This window comes from Lottia gigantea, assembly GCF_000327385.1.
Source record: "Lottia gigantea unplaced genomic scaffold LOTGIsca_148, whole genome shotgun sequence".
In the NCBI taxonomy this organism is placed as follows: Eukaryota; Metazoa; Mollusca; class Gastropoda; family Lottiidae; genus Lottia; species Lottia gigantea.
In genome coordinates this window covers 155919-177831 of record NW_008707761.1, presented here as the reverse complement: position 1 = coordinate 177831, position 21913 = coordinate 155919, and the positions used below count along the sequence as shown (strand labels likewise).

At 33.9% G+C, this 21913-nt stretch overlaps 3 protein-coding genes across 3 annotated transcripts; 2 read left to right on the top strand and 1 right to left on the bottom strand.

Annotated features, from left to right (window-relative positions):
- Window positions 1–366: 366 nt before the first annotated feature.
- Window positions 367–840, bottom strand: LOTGIDRAFT_140512 (hypothetical protein; the record flags this gene model as incomplete). Its single annotated transcript, XM_009050258.1, has 1 exon — window positions 367–840. A coding segment is annotated over one exon (474 nt), but the record flags the coding sequence as incomplete, so codon positions are not given.
- Window positions 841–5988: 5148 nt separating this feature from the next.
- On the top strand, window positions 5989–19785 carry LOTGIDRAFT_173072 (hypothetical protein; the record flags this gene model as incomplete). The annotated part of the gene is made up of 8 exons (XM_009050257.1): window positions 5989–5994; window positions 6595–6680; window positions 8303–8404; window positions 11603–11684; window positions 13279–13317; window positions 14851–14895; window positions 16123–16287; window positions 16807–19785. The coding sequence occupies 8 exons, from the start codon at window positions 5989–5991 to the stop codon at window positions 19783–19785; spliced, it is 3504 nt and encodes a 1167-aa protein (XP_009048505.1).
- A 1025-nt stretch (window positions 19786–20810) lies between these two features.
- On the top strand, window positions 20811–21755 carry LOTGIDRAFT_173071 (hypothetical protein; the record flags this gene model as incomplete). Its single annotated transcript, XM_009050256.1, has 1 exon — window positions 20811–21755. One exon carries the CDS (start codon window positions 20811–20813, stop codon window positions 21753–21755), a length of 945 nt encoding a protein of 314 aa, XP_009048504.1.
- Between the last annotated feature and the right edge of the window lie 158 nt (window positions 21756–21913).

Sequence of the window (21913 nt, the reverse complement as noted above, 5' to 3'; positions counted from 1 at the left end):
ATGGTTCTGAATTTTAGACTCCAGATTCAGAGTGAAATCAAGTAATTCTTGAATGTTTTTTGATTTATTCAAGGGTTTGTCAAGATGTTTTATAGCAGATGTTAGTCTCTTTGAAAAGATTTCGTCTTCATCAGAATTTATTTTTTTTCTATGGCAGGCTATTTCTTTATAATCTTTCAAATCAGATTCTAATTTAGATATGCGCTTCATGACTTCATCACAACTCTTAGTTTCTTTAGAAATAAAACTATCAGTTACGTTTGAAATTTTTTGCAATTTTCTATCAATTTTGTTTTGATAATCTTTAAATCGTTTCTTCATCTCGTTAAGGTAATCTTCAATTTTAAAAACTAAATGTTTAGAATCATGGTCATCATCTAAACATTGTTGACAAATCAAACATTTACAAGTTTTACAGTAGAATTCAAGTACAGAATCCGGGTGATTTTCACAGAACGACTTTGAGTCTGAAGTTTTGAGTTTATGAACTTGATGTTGTGATGAAAACACATCATGACATTTCTTGCAAACATCACACATGTATTTATCACACTCAAAGCATTGAAAAACAGCTTGATTGCCCTTGTCACATACATTACAAACTTCTGGTTCTGTTAATTCTTGGAGAGGTTCTTCATCTTCCTTCGTCGGCAGATCTGCTACTCCCCCTGGTGGAATTTCTACTTCAGTCATACAGTTGGGACAGTTGATTTTCTGTTTCTCTGCCACGTAATCACTTAAACACTGACGACAAAAAACATGCTGACATGGTAGAATTCTGGAATCTTTATACTCCCCCAAACAAATACTACAACAATCACCTTCTGATTTAGCAGCCATCTTGTATAATCATGTCCTACAAGAAAGTGAAATTATGCAAATATATAAATCAAATAGAAGCTATAAGTATTCCTGATACACATGCAAAGACTAGAAAATCAGAATGGTGTAAAAAGAAGCTATAAGTGTCACTGATACACATACAAAGACTAGAAAATCAGAATGGTGTAAAAAGAAGCTATAAGTGTCACTGATACACATACAAAGACTAGAAAATCAGAATGGTGTAAAAAGATGATATAAGTATATCTGATATACATACAAAGACTAGAAAATCAGAATGATGTAAATAGAAGCTATAAGTGTCACTGATACACATACAAAGACTAGAAAATCAGAATGGTGTAAAAAGAAGCTATAAGTGTCACTGATACACATACAAAGACTAGAAGATCAGAATGGTGTAAATAGAAGCTATAAGTGTGTCTGATACACATACAAAGACTAGAAAATCAGAATGGTGTAAATAGAAGCTATAAGTGTCTCTGATACACATACAAAGACTAGAAAATCAGAATGGTGTAAATAGAAGCTATAAGTATCCCTGATACACAAACAAAGACTAGAAAATCAGAATGGTGTAAAAAGAAGCTATAAGTGTCACTGATACACATACAAAGACTAGAAAATCAGAATGGTGTAAAAAGAAGCTATAAGTATCTCTGATACACATAAAAAGACTAGAAAATCAGAATGGTGTAAATAGAAGCTATAAGTTTCCCTGATACACCAACAAAGACTAGAAAAACAGAATGGTGTAAATAGAAGCTATAAGTGTCTCTGATACACATACAAAGACTAGAAAATCAGAATGGTGTAAATAGAAGCTATAAGTGTCCCTGATACACATACAAAGACTAGAAAATCAGAATGGTGTAAATAGAAGCTATAAGTGTCTCTGATACACATACAAAGACTAGAAAATCAGAATGGTGTAAATAGAAGCTATAAGTGTCCATGATACACATACAAAGACTAGAAAATCAGAATGGTGTAAATAGAAGCTATAAGTGTCTATGATATGTATATAAGGACTAATATATTACCAAAGATTATAGTATGGTTTAGTATGTGTTATTTATTCATTCAACCTCTGAATTTAAGATATAACGGACTGGTTAAATATTATAAATCTATTGTAATCCTATTCGTATATTTTCTACCTCTAAATTCAACTTAACACTAGAGCCACTCATGGCACAGAGTGGGACTTTGCAAAAGTAGCAAATTGCGAGAGACCCCGAAAAAATCATCCTTCCACGATAATTAGATCAAGCGCAAGAACAAGTCTAAAGTTGAGAAATTTTCATTTTTTAGAAGATTCTAATACCGGAAGTAGACGTCAGACCTCACAAATGAAAGTATCAGCAGATAGCCAAGGTCAATGACCTTTGATCTTGTAAAAGAGAAGGTCTAAAAAGATCAAGATCAAGAGATATACGTCATCAAAATTTCTAATTGCACACGACTATAAAACCGGAAGTTGACATAGGACAGCAAATATGAAAGTACAAATAGATAGCCAATGCCAATGACGTTTGATCCTACAAAGGTCAAGGTCAACAAAGGTCAAGGTCAAAAATTGAAAATTTTGAATTTCCAAAACCTGTTCCTTTTTTTGAACTAACAAGCGGAAACAACCGAAATTCTAAGACAAAGTGGCCCAATATATGAGGTAATTGTATGCAAAGTTCCATTTTGAACAAACGTATACTTTGCGAGTTATGCTCCTGGCCAAAAATATCAATAATGAGTAATATCATCCAGATGTGCCACGCCCACCTTAATTTTTTTGCATAGGGTAATTGATATTCCAAATGTTATGTTGTGTTTTAAATTTCAAGCTTCTCCATTATTCAGGTCAAAAGATATAGGTCAACAAAAGTCAAAAAAGGTCAAAATCGAAAAATGAAAATATCCAAATGTTAAAACCCGTTCCTTTTTTGAAACTATAAAGCTGAAACAACTGAGCTGTTAACACAAACTGGCCAAAAGGATGAGGTAATTGTGTGCAAAGTCTCTTTTTGAACAAACGCATCCTATGCGAGTTATGCCCCAGCCGCAAAATGTAAACAATTAGTAATTTAACCCGGATGTGCCACGCCCACATAAGTTTTTTTGTCATAGGTGAATTCATATTCAAAGTGTCTAGTTACATTCCAAATATCAAGGTTCTACATAGAATAGGTCATAAGATATACATACACGAAGATCAAAATGACACAAATATGGTAAAACAAAACTCAAATTTGAAAAAATCACGAATTTCAATTTTGCTTTAAAATAACGATTGTTATATATCTATTTAAAGTACACGAGAAGCACATTAGGAAACCGAAAAAATTTACTCTCTAGGTTAATTAGGTCACGTGCTAGAGCAGTCCAAAGTTGCGAATTTGGATGTTTTTGGACAGCTATAAAAGCGAAAGTTGACGTCAGAGGTCAAATATGAAAGCATAAACAGGGAAATCAAAATGGCGGCCAAAGTTTCACGTCTGTTCCGGATTTTTTTTTCTTCGTTTTTTTGTCATAACTTTGTCTATCTATCAGCATAAATTTTTTTGTCCTATACAAATTACACCGGAAGATATTCAACCGGAAGTGAACATCGATTTCCTGTTTAAACCGGAAGTGAAATTGAAAATTTGACTGTACCATTTTGTTTACTTTCTTAAACTGTCTTTGCTCAATTTTTTTCAGATTAATCAGACAAAAAGCAAAAAATGCAAAATTTGGCAAAAAGAATGTCTGCGACAAATTTTCGAATTTTGAAAATTTGAAACTGCTATTCTTTCAGATTTTGCCAGTAGATTCCAAAAATGCAAACCCAAAGAAAATCGACCGAAAAATACGACTTCTAGAGCCGATTATCTATTCTTGCATATATTGAACTGTGGCACTTCCGGTTTTGCAAAAAAGATCCAAAATATATTTATGCACATCGTCGCCTATATCTAAGGTTCGTGAATGTTGAATGGTTGCTGCAACTATTGTAGTCTAAGCTCAGGAAGGTGTGTAAAAATCGAAAAAAAAAAAAAAAAAAAAGAATTGACATTTCGATAACAAACTGGGACTATAATAATATTGTATGAAGTAATAGATTCTTACCTACGTGGCCTTTTTCAACATCAAAAAAATAGTGTTTTTACTTCCTCAGACTTAACTTTAATACGGTTTCATATTTACTTTCACTTTTCAAATATAGACAGAATTTTCCAGGAAATATTTTAGACTTGTTGAAACAGCACAGCAGCTTTACAAATTCTACTTTTATTTTTATTTTGCAATGATGGATAGTGGAATTATCTAGGAAATATTAACAACCTCTTCTTTCACTTTCCAAAACTTGAAAATGGGGAGGGTGGGGCGGTTGTAGGAGCCACAGAGTTGAAGTTTGAAAGTAGGGTGGCAAAGCTGGGACAGTCTCTATTCTTGGGCTGAGGGGGACATAGACAAAACAAATTTCCTTATGATCAGAGGTTCACTTTTTGAAAGTGTTTTTGACAATTAAAACTCCATTTCTATTAATATTTTTAAGTTTTTAATTCAAAAACAGACATCCAAGGAATAAAACAGATTTTTTGGGGGATGTTTTAAACTTCTCATTAGACATGTCTGGCAAAAAAGATGTCAATTACAAACAAATCAGCTGGAGAAAAAATGAAAGAAATGCGTAGACCAAAGAAAGGTCTGACTTTTTAAAATCCTTATCAGACAGTACTGGCAAATACAGTCAAATCAGCATCCCTTCTAGAGAGTAATTTGTAAGTAGGTCTAATCATTACAGGAATTTTCTCTCTGAAGGAATTTTGACCACTTAAATCTTACACCACCATCTGGTTTCTGCCTTTCATGTTGTTTACTATAACAACAGTTACCATGGAAACATTATTACAGTATTGAAATAAATAGGTTATAACTATAGCGATTATAGAATCAGATGGTTATTGGAGGTGTTGAAATGAAATCCAGTAGATTCAGGTGTTTTCTAATTAAGGGTCAAAGGTCAAGCTTACAATTCTTAAATTTCTTCTCAAAAACTGAAAGTTCAGATCTGGGGCCTTATTCTTAATTTAACTTACTGATAAATACTGTAATCTGATTGGATAATAATAACTAAATTTAAAATTGACTTTAGAGATTGACCAATCAGTCGATTGGAACACTAAAATCATTTTAAAGGGACAGTTTTGGGGGCATGATTTGAGTGTTGAATATTTATAATTAGTGTTCAGAAGTACTAGAAATAATACTTGCATAATTCCTTTATAACTATCTCAAACTAGGAATTTTACTCACTATTTCTATATATATCTTTTCTACATATCTTAAAATAACGACTGGAACGCTGATAATTCTGGACACATAAACTTATATTGTGTTGATTATAACTTAAACTACATAAAGATAAAATAAACTGATCATGTTTATGATTTAATGGACCTGGATGAGAAGAAATATCTATACTGAACTATACTATACAATGTTATTATTAATTGTTATAAAAGAAAGAAATTTTCAAGTCGTTACAATTTGACAGACAGGGACTTCGTGTAATGTATAAAAATAAAGTTTTCACCATGAAAATCAAGTCTATATGAACAGAATATTGATAAGAGCAGACAATCCATGCCTCTGTTAATGCTTTTGTGAGATGTAGGCTTGTAAGGTTGGAAATTTGCTAGTATATTGACAATAGATTTGCAGATTAGGTCAGTACCAAGTCTATAAAGTATATGAGTTATTGTATAAGTATTATTAGCTAATATTATTGTATTTTTATATTCAACTAGATTGTTAACAATTATAATTATAAAGTGTTTGAAAAGAGTAGGCAATCTCTAGCTCAAAACATATTCTAAGTTTTAAGTATATTGACAATAGATCTGCAGGTTTAGTTGATGCCAAGTCTATCAGTGGCCAAGTCTTTCATGTATTGTCATTATCAACTAGATTGTTATCAGTACATATTTACAACATACACCATAATTTATCTGGCGTTCAATCATAACAAACATAAACAAACAGTTATATTCCTAGACACTTTAGTAACGTGATAGGATTAGTATTAACCAATCAACAACCTTGATACAAATCATACAACCAATCAAAACCCTCGATACTGCAAATCTTAGTGCACTTCTCAATATGGGTGTAAGTCAGTTGACAGTGGATTATCTGCCCATGGTTCTATCAAGTACTAAGTATTATTTAGTTTGAAGTTGTTAAGAGAACATCTTACTCTCATCTCTTCTTTCTCTCGTTTCGTTGGAGCGAAGGTAACCTTGGATTAATTCATTATTCGTAATCTCATTAGTATTCGAGGATTTATAACGTTTTTGCGCAACATTGCATATCATCTTGTGATTTTTTTTTATAATTTTGGGATTATAAACATTGGTTGGATTAACTAGTGCTCAACTTTAGGATTATCTATAATCCAGATAAGTAGCTTTGTAATTCATTGTAATACATTTTTTGTAATTTGTGTAATTTCATTTATAATATTTCTAACATTTCTAGATAAGTGGCTTTGTAATACATTGTAATATATTGTAATATTAAACCACAAACAGAAAACCAACATTTTTTGTCATTTGTGTTAAAACCATTTGATCATCTCAGTAAATATTTGGAAATGGTACAGGAAATTTCAGTTTTTGGTGCATGAAATATTGTTAAAGTGATTATCAGACTTATTTTTGTAACGGTGCCAAATTGTAAGGAATATTATTCTGTCAATAATAATTACAGTGTAAATCAGGGCATTTTATTATTTGGTATGTCAAGGATATTAAAGAGAAGTTTATTTTCTTTGTGATTTCAAGAGAAATAAGGAAGTAAGGAAGTAAGGAAGGTTTGAGATGATTAGAAATAGTTAAAATAAGATCTTGCTTTTTCTTGGCTTGGATTTTGAGACTCTAATCATTAAAACGCTACTGTCTTGATAAAAATTTAAAAATCTGTACAAGCAAGACAATTTTATTTATCAACATCTGGTTAAAATCAAGAGTAATAGTTGTATAGTAGTGAACTGCTACAAAGAGAAGCACCAGTGTTTATTGATGTTTGTTTGCCTTTAGTTTGTTAAGAATTTTTGTCAGGCTTTGTATTGTTAAATAATACCGGTACCTGGAAAGTCGAAGTATTCTATGTTTAGGATACGAAGAAGTTCAGTGATGTAGGCTTCCCCTGGTCCCCCAGAAATGATGCTGGCCCTCCTCCTCTGTCAAATTTCTATTCATTGAGTTATGCCTGGTGCTATTTGCCCCTCCCTTGACAATTCTGAACCCCCCTTCCATCACAATGATTCATAGGTCCACTGAATCATTATAAGTTTTTGTCCCAAAATATGTGTCAGAATGCACCTTATCAATCCTTTATTTCAAAAACTTTCATGGTTGAAAACCTTCTTAGACACTCCCTAGGAGGTTTGCGCCAAAACACTTGCACGGAGCTGCTGCATGTTTCAACCTAGACAGTCCTTTCATTATGTCAGTCTGCCCCCTATTTGTACCCCCAGTCTAGGGAGGCTGGCACCCCAACTAGATTTTTTGTAGTTTCGGAGAAGTTGGTCTTTGATTACATCATCACATCTTTATCAAATCATTACTGCTTAACAACGACCTTCACCTTTCACTCTTTAATTCTAGTCTACATCCTTCACAATAGAGGACAAATACACTACCCTCTAAACCAAAATGTCAGGTGTATTCTCTAGCAGAAATGTCAGAGGTAATGATACCTTTGCAGATAAACATTTTACAGATACTTAGAAACTCAATACACATAACGAATTACATCAAATCTAATATTCACAGGGATTCCATTCTTATTCAATCTGGCAAAACAGTCTAGTATAACAGTCTTGCCAGAATTTTAGTGAAATTGTGCCAGAAATCGTCTCTTACTTTCTGGTAACTTATTCTAGAATTCTGAATTTAATGTTCCAGTCATCTGATTGGTTAATTACTAATATTGATATTAATTTGGCTTTATCATCCAATCAGATCACTGTATTTCTAAAAATCGGGACTGTAGATTTTGGAATTTACCAGCTGGACATTTTAAAACATAAATTAAGATTTTGAACCAATTTGAGAGCGAATGAAAACTGCATAAATTGTAAAGAAAATGTCCTAAAGATGGAAAGCACAGACAGTCATTTTTTTAGTTCCCAATCAGACTTGACTGACAAATACAGATAAATCAACAGCCCTGGAGTCTTATTCTTGAAAACTTAACTTAAGGTTATTTAAGTGTTCCAGTCATCTGATTGGTCAATCACTTAATTCAAACTTTTATTATCCAATTAGATTACTGTATTTCCTAAAATCTGGATTTTATCGTAGTTTTCGAGGAGAAGGCTCTAGGTCTCTGCCTGTCTTTAGCCTACTGCATGTTACTAATCCTTTCCTTTTTTTCATTATTTTTTTTTTGCATGTTGTGCATGTGCATGTAGAATATCAGAAGGAAGCGAAGCCAATCGTGATGTAATTGATAGAGTAAATGAACGTTTAGCCAGACGCAGAAAGGAGCGTGAAGAAAAACGCATGCTAGAAACGTAAGTGCATGTGCTATTTTGTAAGAATCAAAGATCAAGGTGACTGTTGTTGAGTCATCTTCACAATGTCAAGTTATCACAGACTCTGTCTAATACCTTGACTGTAATAACCACCTTTTTGTATCACGGAAGTTAGTAAATGCAGAAATTTGGTTGGATTGCACGGTAGGGAACACAGCCAATCAGAGGCCTTGGCAGAAATACTGTAAACAATTTGACTGACCTGTAATTGGTGTACAAAACAATAAAATCGCTGCATTTACCAGCTTCCATGATACAAGAAAGGTGGCCGTTGCTGTCAAGGTATTAGACACAGTTCGTGATAGCTTGACATTGTGAGAATGCTGTTGAGTCAGAAATGTCTGTAGCCTAATGGTTGAATTATCAGCTGTCTCTTTAAATGTCTTGAAAATGGGAAAATTTTCAAATTAGAAAATTCGAAAATTAATTGGCTAAAAAGAAAGGCCCTAAATATAACATCAAAACTGACCTTTTTGGCACATCATTCAGACATGACTGGCAAAAACAGGTAAATCAATATCCCTGATGAGAATCTCTGGAATGGTGCCAGCACTAAATAATTCTACAGGTATATAAACTGCATGTTGAAAATACAGATAAAGCATGTTATTATTGTATTACTATATAAATATATATATATACAAGGGCACCTGCCAATAATTATAATAACTTATAGTACAGTATTCACTCTTCAGACAGTAAAATAATTATACCAACTGAACATTATTAGCTATGTGGACTCTCTGAAATGGATGGCTAGTTGAAAAACCTAGCTTACAAATAAACACTATTAGACTCTGAAAATGGTGGCGTGGGTCATAAACACTTGCTACAAAATAACACTATTAGCAATGTGGACTGTCTGAAAGGGATGCTGCTTTGACGAATCTAGATATTGGCTATATTGACTCTCTGAAGGGAATGGCATGTTGATAAACTCAGTCACAAAGTTACAGCAGGTTCTTAAGGAGTCAGCATGCCCTGTGTCTTTAATCATTATCTTATAAACAGAGAAGTATGAAAAAAACCTCCTTTTTCACATGTTTCATTTACATTTCTTGAAAATTGTCAAAACTATTTTTCTACATAACTTTAAGTCTTGCAAATAGGGATTTTGTGAAGCAGGTAAGGGAAATGACATTCGTAGAATTATCATTCAATAGTTTTTACATCTTGGGCTGGAACCAGTGACTATTCTGGCCAGGTATTCTTGACTGCAATGGTCACCTTTCTTGTATCTCGAACTTCATCTTCACAATGTCAAGTCATTACGAACTTTGTCTTATACTTTGACTGCAATGGTCACCTTCATGGGGCTGAAGAAGAAGACATGGGGCTGTAAAGATACTAAAAAGATGATTATTGCTGTCAAGGTATAAGATGAAGTTTGTAATATCTTGACATGACAAAGATGGGACATGATATGTTTCTCAATTTTAAAATTTTTTCAATAAACCCACACCCTATACTTTCCTAGACAACTTTCAACTTTAGTTATACAGAAGGAAGAAAATTGGCTCATTCTGATCTAAAATTAAAAACAAAATATTTATTCATCAGAATTTTGATTGTATGATTTAGATTCATATCATTTCATTTGGTAACGTAACCCAAGAGAACAATTTTTTTTGATTTTTTGATTTTTGGATTTTGAACCTTTTTGTGACTTCCTGATTTGCAATCATGTGTGAGTTTTTTCCTTTTGAATTAATTTGTGATTTTTTCCTCTTAAAGAGATTGTAAAGAAAATCTTTCATGTGTATCAGAGACACTGATATCATCAATTTACACCATTCTAATTTTCAATCAGATGTCTGTGGTTCCTGCAATTCAACTAAAACTAAATGTTGAGGACATCACTAATCGTGAATAGTCTGTTATATTAGTGATGTCCTCAACACTTAGTTTTAGTGGATTTGCAGGAACCACAGACGTCTGTTTGAAAATTAGAATGATGTAAATTGATGATATCAGTGTCCCCGATACACATACAAATTTGAGAAAACATCTTTACAATATCTTTGGAATTAATTTGTGATTTTACCTGCTTGGTTTTACCTTCATCCTTGTTTGTTTTTGTTTTCCCCTAATTTAGAACGACAGAAAACGGCCCCGAGGAAGGTGAAAGTGACATAGAGAGGAGGAGACGAGAGCGAAGAGAGGCCAGATTGAGGCAAGACTTGATGTTGTCAATATATATTCTTATAAATTTTTATATTTAAATTTCGTTCAACAGTTGATTTATTCAGCACTATTTATATATATTGTTAGAGAATCAAATCAACACCTGATACATGTTGTTACTAAGAGTTTCTTGAGACATCTTAAACAGACCCTGAAACATATTGTTACTCAGAGTTTCTTCAGACAACCAAAACAGACCCTGAAACATGTTATTACTGACAGTTTCACGCTAAGCGATCTTCAGACAACGAAAACAGACCCTGAAACATATTATTACTGACAGTTTCACGCTAAGCGATCTTCAGACAACGAAAACAGACCCTGAAACATGTTATTACTGACAGTTTCACGCTAAGCGATCTTCATTCTTGTAATTAAAATTTGACAAGGCTTACAACTTTACTGACTCAGGGAAACACTTGTGTACACAATATTCCAAGATTTGCAGCTTTGACATTCGAACTCTGAAAATTTGTGTTCAAAAAAGAATTTTGTAAGTAATATAGATGTTTGCTTCTGCTTTCTAATTTCTAGATCAGTACTAATTTATTTTAAATTTTGGCAATAACAATCATGGTGGTCATCTTGTAAGAAAACAAATCATTCCATATATCATAGAAATCAAAAGTCACTGTCTAATGTTAAAACTACAGAAAGTCATAGCTATTTAATATTTATATATAGTGTGAAGTTTATTATGTTTCAATGTTACACCAATACCCCAATATGTTAAATTAAAATATAATCACAGTGTAACGTTAGTACCCAATGTTTGTATTTTGTAAGGAATCCATTCATTGTGTTTCACCTAACCTGACATGACATTCAAATTTATTGATTCAGTTTTACATGTTCATCAACATTTTTTAATAAAATTCATCATTTAACGGAGGTGGAAATTGAAAATCTTAAATACACGTACAGTGACTAGAAAATCTCTATGAATCCCATCAATTCGATCTGTTTTTAAATTTAGAATTTCTCTCATTACAGAGAATCAGACGCTCCGGCAGAAGAAGAAACTTCGAGTCGTAGAAGTCGCAGACGACAATCCGAGGACGAAAAGCCAGCAGAGGTACGGAGAGTTTCTATAAATAGATGTGGGATCTGTGTTGTTTTAAATCGTCCCATTTCATTGGTCAATAGAAATGTTTGATAAGTGCCAATCCCTTGCTCCACAAAATATCTAACAATGGTGAAGATTGCAATTTGTTTAATAAGTGCTAGGTAGTGCCTTATGACTCGTAAGGGTAGAATTTTACATGGAGAAATATCATACTGAAGACAAAATTGATTGTAAATTTTTTCTGAAAAATAACTAAGACTTTTTTTTTTCATGTTAAAAATTGATTAGGAAAAGTGATTTACTTGGCTACTTCCTAAATTACCTCTATTAGGTCAGCTATATAATATAACATTTTGTGTTTTGACCAAACTTGTTATTTATGAATACATGCACAGTTGGCAGTTGGAATAACCATAGTCAGTATACAAATATAAAGCAACATGGGTCTTTAAGCGGTTCCAGAGAAACAAAAACAACTTCAACACAAGGCACTGGCAGTTATAACACTTCTATCCCAATGAGATGATGACCTTTCTGTTTTCAGCAATTCTCCAATTAGCACATTCCACGCTTTTTGCTGTTATTTCGTTCAAAAGTAAAACACAAGAGTTAACCCTTACATTCTTTAGTTTCAATTTGACTCTTTATTTTTTTTTTGTATTTCCATGACAACCTGAATAAATTCAATTCCTACCCATACTGAAGATTTTTTTGGAAATACGTGTAAATGATATGCAATGCAGACCAGACGTATTCTGGAAATGATCTTAATGCTAGGATGTCCTAGAATCAATGTTAGAAGATAAGAACCTGGGATGTCCTAGAATCAATGTTAGAAGATAAGAACCTAGGACATCCTAGCGTAAGATCGTTTCCAGAATATGTGGCCATGCTTACTCTTTTGGAAAAGCCTGATGGTACTTCTGTTTAGAGAATTCCACTACTAGATAACTTTTACTCTCAATTTTACTGTTCTATGGACGAGATTTTTGAGTAACAGAATTGTAATATGGGTGATAACATACGTGTAGGTGGAATCAGAATTTTTAGAACACAATGCTATCAATGATAGAAATAATTAGAGAAAGATTTTGTCAGGTTGTCAGGAAAGTTTGATTTTGTGTTTTTATTATGTTACTGCACTGTGTTATATATACAGATCAAGTTCTAGATTTTATAAAATAATAGAAAAACAACCTTTAAGAGACAAATTCCCCATTATTTCAACTTTCCTTTATCTCAAAAATGGCAATTTTTTTGTGAGCCAATCAGTAATAGTGTTAATGGCTTACTGTCGAAATTTGAGCCTTCAATTCTGTTGGCTTTTGGGGTCTCCTCCTCATACATTTAAGTTAAATACATTACCAAAATGCATTTTTATCTAGATATACCCCTGTAAGACTCACATCGTTTCTACAATTTACACTTGTGTACAAGGTGAAATTCTCATGATGATAATGTAAACTGTAGAAACATTGTATGTAATAAAACCATAAAATATTTTCTGTCATTGTAATTTTGAATGAAGTCAGAACTTGATCTTTGAATGTTATATTTTTCCACTGTGTTGTTCCATGTTTTATTTTGGTGCCATCATTTACAGGAATCAGCTCGCTCACGACGCCGTAGACAACAAGAAGAGGTAAAATAGTGTAGTTGTCATAGTAACATGTAGATATAGCTTATATTATATAAATAATAATATGAATATTCATAAGCTATTTATTATGCGTATTAAATTATATATAGTAATAATTATAGTAACTTTGTTCAAGCTAACTGAAAAGGATTGTTAAGTGGTTGTTTAAATTTTGTATGTTTATCGGGAACTCTGATATCATCAATTTACATCATTACAATATTTAATCAGACATCTGTGGTTCCTGCAATTCTAAACATTTGATGATGTCACTAATTGCGAATTAAGGCTTTATGTGATAAAACATATTTTGCAATTAGTGACATCATGTCATCCAACACTTAGTTTTAGTGGAACTGCAGGAACCACAGACGTCTCATTGAAAATTGGAATAGTGTAAATTGATGTTATCAGTATCCCCGATATATATAAAAAATTCAGAAAACCTTTTTACAATCTCTTTACGTCAAATTTAGATAGTTGATATATTTTCTTAATTATTTGCTCTTTGTTCTTCATATATTTAATTGTCTAATCCTCATATTTAGTAACTGAAGCAAAAAGTTTTTTTCATTTTTTCATATTTAGCTACAATTGACCAGTCTTTTATATATATACTTTGAAAGTTAGTAGTTATAGATCTGATCTTCTTAGAACCATCAGGTGAAACTGGACAAGAAAGGTCCACAGGAGGGTCAAGGGAGCGGGTCTAATAGGCAAACCAATGATATAAAATTTTGAAGTTGGGGGGCAAGTCTTTTAATGTTATTTTTTTGGGGAGGAGGGGGGATTTTATGGATGGATACTATTAGAATATTAAATATTACTTTTAATTCAGTCACCAGGAATATAAAGACTATAATTTTATCTCATATAGGCTAATACTTATTTTATGCTACTCATGAAGCTATGCGACACCCTAATGCTATGCATTTCTCTATGCCAATCATATATTACTTAGCCTCTAACAGATGTAATGCTTACTATGTATTTTAACCCTTTGAACCCTGAGTGTAAATGAAATATAATGTCATATACCCTGAACTCTGAAGTAATAAAAGTGTATGATGTTAACGTTGTATGACATCACTTAGTAACGGCTAGTATACTGGCTGCTAGGGTTGAAAGGGTTAAAATGCATAGATATAATATTGCCTGTTTAAGCTCATTAAATGCTAAAAATGATTATAAAGAGGTTTTCTAAACAAATCATGCGTAAAGGGACCATTATGTGTATCATTCCAAGTTTCCGTCAGATGTCTGTGGTTCCTGTAATTATAGAAAAGCTGTATAAGACATCATTATCGCAAAAGCTGCTACAATTTTACTATTAGGTGAACTGTAAAACCTGAAAAGGTCTGATTGACTGTTGGAATGGTGTAAACCGATGCAATCAGTGTCCCTGATATACTTACAATTTTTTTTTAAAGTTTAGAAAAACTCTTTACAATCTCTTTAAACATCTAAATATGCTTTCATTGTTCTCTTATCATATCTTGCTTCTTACTAATATTTAACATTTTTTACTCTAACCAGGAAGCCCCCGCTGCAGAAGAGGAAGCTCCCGCAGAAGCAGAAGAGGTTTGTTAAAGTTGTCTCCCTTGAATAGGATAGAAAAGAGAGTTATTTCCCTTATAGACTAGAATATTCAGCTTGATTTCCCTTTTCCAATATTTAGTTATTCCTAGCCTATTGGATTTTAAACAGCTCTCCCACTAGTAAGACAGGAAAGAGTTATTTCCCTCAATAGATTAGAACAGTTAGCTTGATTTCAACAATATTTAGTTACAGTCTACAGTCTACAATAGTCTACTATAGTCTACAGTCTACAATAGTCTAGCTGATTGTTAACAGATATGAAAATACAGATAGAAGTTGTCTCCCTTGAGTAGGATAGAAAGTAGAGTTATTTCCCTCCCTTAATCTATGCAGATTAAACTATATAGATAGATTTTCACTATCCGATATTTAGCTATACTCTACATATTGGACAAATTTCTACCGTCCAATAATTAGTTATAGGTGTACTATAGTATTAGAGTTACCTCCCTCAGTATATTAGAATCTTAAGACCTCTTTCAATGTATGGGTGATTGATCTAATCTAACAACTTCCATCATATTCTACTTGTAACAAAGAGAATGTTATAGCTAACTTCTTGCATGGTAAATGGTACATCATTTTCACAATGTCAAACTATTACACACAGTCTTATACCTTGACTGCAATGACCACCTTTCTTGATCTTCACAATGTCAAGGTATTACAAACTTTGTCTTATACCTTGACTGCAATGGCCACCTTTCTTGTATCATGGAATTTTGTAAATGCCGTGATTTGATTGGATCACACTTATAATCAGAGCTGTTGTATGAGTGCTCTGATTGGCTGCATTTTGTGATACGAGGTGGCTATTGTAGTCAAGGCATAAGAAGAAGGCTTGACATAGTGAATATGATGGAACATTTGAGCAGGGATATTTACTCACAGTGGGATGATTAAAAAAAAAGCATAAAAAATCCATTTTTTTTTTCAAGGTAGAATATATAGTAATTGAAACTATTGGCCAGAGTTATTTTGTGTTCATTATTACCTGAAAAAACTTGTTTGTTATAAACCTGTTTTAATATCAACTTACACAAAAACCCTGGAAAACATTGAGCATGAAGACTACTTCATTAACTTAACAAAACTGAAGTTCAGATAAAGAAGAAACCTATGAAAAAATTTACTCAGCAGGATTTGTGCCCTTTGAACTCTTGACCCCTTCTTATGACCTTCAATGATCTTTGTGATACTATATTTCAGGACGATTCCGGCGCTCGTGAAGCCGAGGAGAGACGAAGACAACAGGACGAAGAGGAAGAAGAAGAGCGTCGTCAAGCAGCTGAAGAGCGTCGTCGTCAAGAGGACGAACGCAGACGTCAAAAAGAAGAAGAAGAACGTGAAGCAGAGGAAGAAAGACGCAGACAAGTTAGTAGCTCCCTCTTTTTTAAACAAATATTTGAAAAAAAAAATAATTTGCATGATTGTATGACTGATTGAAATAGCACTTATGTTATAACTTTTTCTTTTTTTTAAAAAAAAATCAAAAATTTATTTTGCATGGTTCATTGGCCACCTACATTATTTGCTGCAGGATCAAGAGCTGAAAAATAGGATGTAAAACTCCATTTTAATTGCATGATTGATTGAAGTTTCAGTGAAGTTAGGTATAGGTGTAGTCTTGTTCATTGAGTTCCTCAATAAAGGCAAGGAAAATATTATTGCTGTTGTTGGTTTTTCAGCTAAAGTTGTTTCCCCTTCTCTGTGAATTTTTACTCATTGCATGTTTCTTACAATAAGCTTGTTTTGTAGCATTTTCCCTTGTATTTTCATGTTCCCTTTTAAACTACATGTTTGCTTTACAGCTTGTTCCCTTATAATATACATGTGCATTTTCATAAGCATGTTTCCTTTTAAATATGCATGTGCATGTTTGATGTATTTCAGGAAGAATGTGCATTTTTTGACCTAATTTATGGTTGTGATGAGACTGAGAGCGCACCTAAAAACCAACTAGATTCTGAGATTATAGAGAAATATGAAACGTTAGACAAGACGATTGCTAAACGTCGTAACACGCTGGTTCAGGAAGGAAGTATAGAGATATCATCTGATAATAGTTTTAGCTATCAGGCTGATACGGAGGGACATTGCATGGACACGGACACTGCCGATCTGACAGAAAATGAAGCATTTGAATATCCACGTGCGAAGGTTTCGCGAATTTTAACCAACGTGCGTAAAATTCCACAGTCTGTTTGTACATCAGATACAGAAAGTTACGATTTAGATAAACACGAAAAAAGATATACACGGAAAGTGAAAAGTCCACATTCGGAAAATGGCCGAGAAACTCCAATGATGTTTTATTCGGATTCAGAAAACACGGACACGATGGAGGAACTTGAATTCGATCAAACATATACGGAGAAAACTTTCCAAAATCGTAGAGAAGCAGAAGACAAACCTGTGTCTGCTTCCGTCAAGCCAGAAGGTGTGGACGTTGATGATATTTCGGAAGGAAGTAGTGTTTTTATTCATGAGGAAGAATCCACAAGTTCAGAATTGAACAACAATGTTACAAAGACACCAACACAATCAAAAACTGAACTGCTGAAAGTTGAATCAGAGTGTCCAGTGCCTCGTTTGGATTTAGACATGGACAGTAAATCGAAGAGTTCCTCTGAGAGCGACAGTGGACCACAGTTAGCTCTTGGTGAAGGTATCGGTAGCCGTATGAAATCCGTTCAAAATCTCTTAGAACTAGATTTCAATGATGGAAGGACGAATTCAGAAAGTACGTATGAGTCTGATTCTCTGAGCAGAAAGGGCAGTAACTCTTCTAATGAGAATAGACCTAACCAAGATTCAGAAGACGCCTTAAGCAGAAAGGGCAGTAACTCTTCCGGTGAGAATAAATCAAACCACGATGCAGCAGACGCCTTAAGCAGAAAGGGCAGTAACTCTTCCGGTGAGAATAAATCAAACCACGATGCAGCAGACGCCTTAAGCAGAAAGGGCAGTAACTCTTCCGGTGAGAATAAAACAAACCAAGATGCAGCACGTTCTTTGATCAGACAAGGTAGTAGTTCTTCCATTGGAACAAAACTAAATTCCAAAATTTCGTCAATTTATTCAGATTACAGAACTGATTACTGTGAAAGATCTCCACGCTCAAACCAAAAACAGTCACAGCCGCCAAAAACAGCTCCTAAGCCCAAGCAAGCACCAAAACCAGCTCCTAAACCCCGAAAACACTTTCAAGTACCAGACAGCTCCTGTTCTAGTCCAAGAGGTAATCTCTCTCCACGAAAAAATGGGGGTTATGTTCCAGCATTGGTTACCAAGGAAACCATCCAAGCAACCAATATGTGTAAATATTCTCCACGGAAACAGATAGATAAGTGGAAAATGCCAGTGTCTGAATCGCAAACCACGAAAAAATCTGGTACTTTGAGCAGCAGTAAGATCAATAAAATTCGCGAACAGTTAACTCAGAGTGACATCAAGCTATCACCACGGCCACGACCTTTGTCAGCTGACCGGGGACGAACTTTTATAGAAATGAAGGCAAGGGAGGAAGAGAAGAAGCGGAAAGAAGCAGAAGAAAAGAAAAATAAGATGAACAACTCTGTTTTGGCTTTGATTGCAGACCGTAAGAAATATTTCAACAATGGTACTTCTTATAAAAGTTTTGAAGACCATTCTCTTAGACATTCTGTGGACAATTCAAAGAAAGATTATTGTCACAAACGAGATGAATCTCAAAGACAATCAAAACATAATTCCAACACAATTAAGGACAATTCCTTATGTGAATCTTTTAAAAATTCTAAAAAAACGTATTCCAAACAAAGCAATGGAACTCGGGATCCATCAAAAAGTTCCAATGATATTGGAATGGAAGACAATTCCTTACGTGACTCTGTAGACAATTCGAAAAGAGTTTCTAGTCAAAAAAGGGAAGATCTTCCCAAATATTTACAATCTGATTTAAAGTCTTCAGAAATATTAAAAGTGAAGTCCACAGGAACTAATCCTCATGAACCGAGAACAATCTTGTCACCAAGAATCTCCTCTCCTAGAGTGTCAGGTTTACGTTCTGATCGCAGTGAACCAATTGTCTCCCCTCGTGGTGTTCCATTAAGAGCTGTTCATAATGAAATTAGTGATAAAAGATTCAAAGACATACCTTCGCCTCGACAATCGCGATCTCAATACCGTAGTCATGGAGACAGTATTAGAGAGGAGCTAAGATCTCGACATAACGTTGTAGATATTAAAGGATGGAGAGAGTTTAAAAGTGAATATGGAAATTACCGTCGAGTTTCTCGTGTAGAATTTAGCTCAGATTCTGAAAGCGAGAAGCCTGAAAAATCAAATTTACGAAAATCTGGAAAAACTTCAAAAAGTAACGATTCAAAATCCAGCTTATCGTTGTCAGGTGACCAGTCTCTAATGAAAAAAATCAGCTCTTTTCAAAATAGGATTATAGAAATAGATCTGGATAATAGTAAACACAATTCACCCAATCAGAGTCGAAGCTTTTTGTCCGAATCATCCAGTCCTTACAGTCCTAGATATCGTTCCAGTTCCCATGATGGTCGAATCTCGTACCTCAAAAATAAACTTGAAACAAGTTTCGAATCCGCTAATACAAAACCATCTTCGTCAAGAAACAGTTCATCTCAAAGGGCAGATAATTCTAAAAGTGATCTTGATTATCTAGACTCAACATATATAAAACCAGTGAGAGATAACTCTGCTTCACGTAGAAATCGACTGTATACATCTACTGATTATCTCACGTCCAATCAGAAGGAAGGGATTGATTCGAGTGAGAGACAGAAGAGGATTGATATTAAAGGAATTAATAGAAGACTAAACTCTGTCAATGTAAGTCATTATTATTATATATTTCTGTAATATCAGTTAATCAGACTAGTTTATATTACACTAAACTTTCGTTCTATTTTTATCAGCTTTTATATTTCGTATAGTTGCTTCAGTTAGGGCTCTTAAACATTCGTCTGAAAACTAGGACGTAAAACTTACTTCATTTCATTTTCATTTCAACATTCGTCTGTTTGATGCCAGCCAATAAACATCCTGCCTCTCCAGCACTGATGAGAACAACGGGTGTTTCAGTTGACTTGATCTTCGGTCTTTTTGTACGGGTCACATTATCTTAGCATGGGAAAAGGCAGAATTTGATTGGCTGGTGGTATCATCAAACAGATCAATGTTTAATAGTGGCGTCTTTAGACCCTAACAGCACCTTATCGCCTAGCAGACGACAATCCAACTAACTACCGATAGAGCTATTTCACTAGGGTTAGAGATCACAATAAATAACAGAACATAATTTTATGGTATACTACTCCTGGTATATAGGCATCCAATGCGACATTTCGTGTTGCAGAATGTTTCCTCAGACTTCATTTTCCTATTAATTTCAGCTTGACAGAGTGGCCTTACAAATGATGAGCACCGTTAAAAACAGATTGAATAAATTTGAAACAACTCTTTCTCCCAGGGTAACCATTTTAACCATTATTTTTTAACAAAACCAAAAACTTGGTCAGAAATATCACAAAATATGATAATGAATCATAATTTTGAGCTTTTAGCTTGTCAAATATGAATTAAGCATTGAGTAACATTTGCCGTTTTCTTTTTATATATGAAAAAATATAGCTTTAAGCTGGTTAAATGTCAATTTAGGCAATAAAATATTGTAACTTGTTGTTTTAACATTACAATTTTAAGCTTTGCTGTTTTATTTATTCAAATATTAAGCTTTTAACTTGGTACATATGAATTATTAAGGGATGTTTTTTCACATTTCGATTTGAACTTTTAGCTTATCAATTGAGATTTAAGCATTGAATAATTTTCAACATGTCTGCTTTCAGTCTCCTAGATTAGATTCACCAAGAGAAAAAGGACCAATGAAAGCAACACAGAACTCAGTAGAGGAAGTTGATGTCAGACGCAACCAATCAAATAAAGAGAACTTACAGACACATCAAAAAGCATCTCATTTAAAATCTTGTAACATTACGCCATCAAGAAGTAGTCCCTTGAAGTCTTGTGATTCTATGGACGGTATTTTTGACAATCGACACGGCCGTTCTCGGAATTTCAGCACTTCGTCCACCATTTCCTTACACAGTGAAAGCAACAGAAGGCCTCAAGCCAGAAACAGTCTCTGCCATTCTTACCTTGACACTTCTAATATTCGAAACAGTCCTGGACGATTTGATCGTGATGCTGTCAAGGAAAGCTACTCATCATTATCAAGAAAAGATTCGGGATACGACAGCTCTTCAATCAGTGGAGGTAGAAATGGTCGTGAGAGTCCGTCGATATCTATTCGAGGTATTAGAAATGAATGTATTAGTCCAGCACCAGTACGTCGAAGTCGATATGAGAGCTGTTTTGATGAAAGAAATTCGTATACTGGAAATCGAAGATCAAGTTGTGGATTTGAAAGTTCGACTGATGATGATTTTTCGCATAATGGTTCGTTTCAAAGGTTGCTGAACGATGATAATCTCCCTTCGAGAAGAAGTGGACATTTTCGATTGGATACACTACGTGACAGTGATGAGTCCATGTCGGATCGTTCCATTTCACGGCCTCTCTCCCGTAGTTCCAGTAACGGCAGAATGAACGAAATATTACAAAAGTTTGAAACTTTGTCTCAAGAAATCTCTCAACCAATGAGAAGATCCGATTCTTTAGGCAGGTTTGAAAATCGACCAATCTCTCCCAGTATTAGTATGGAAAATCTCCGTCAAAAATTCTCCTGTGAAGACTTAAGTCCGCGATCAGACATTTTCTCTCAAGATAATTCCCGGCATTATTTAGGCCGATCGTCCAGGATTTATTAATTCTTGATCATCCAGTCATCTCATCATCAACGCAATTACCATAGCAACCGCTATCACTGTAACTGCAGATAAATTAAAAATTTAAACAACAAAATCTGATTGGTTCTTATTCTTCAATAAATTAATCTTGGAGATCATTTTCTGAAAGCTATGAAAAC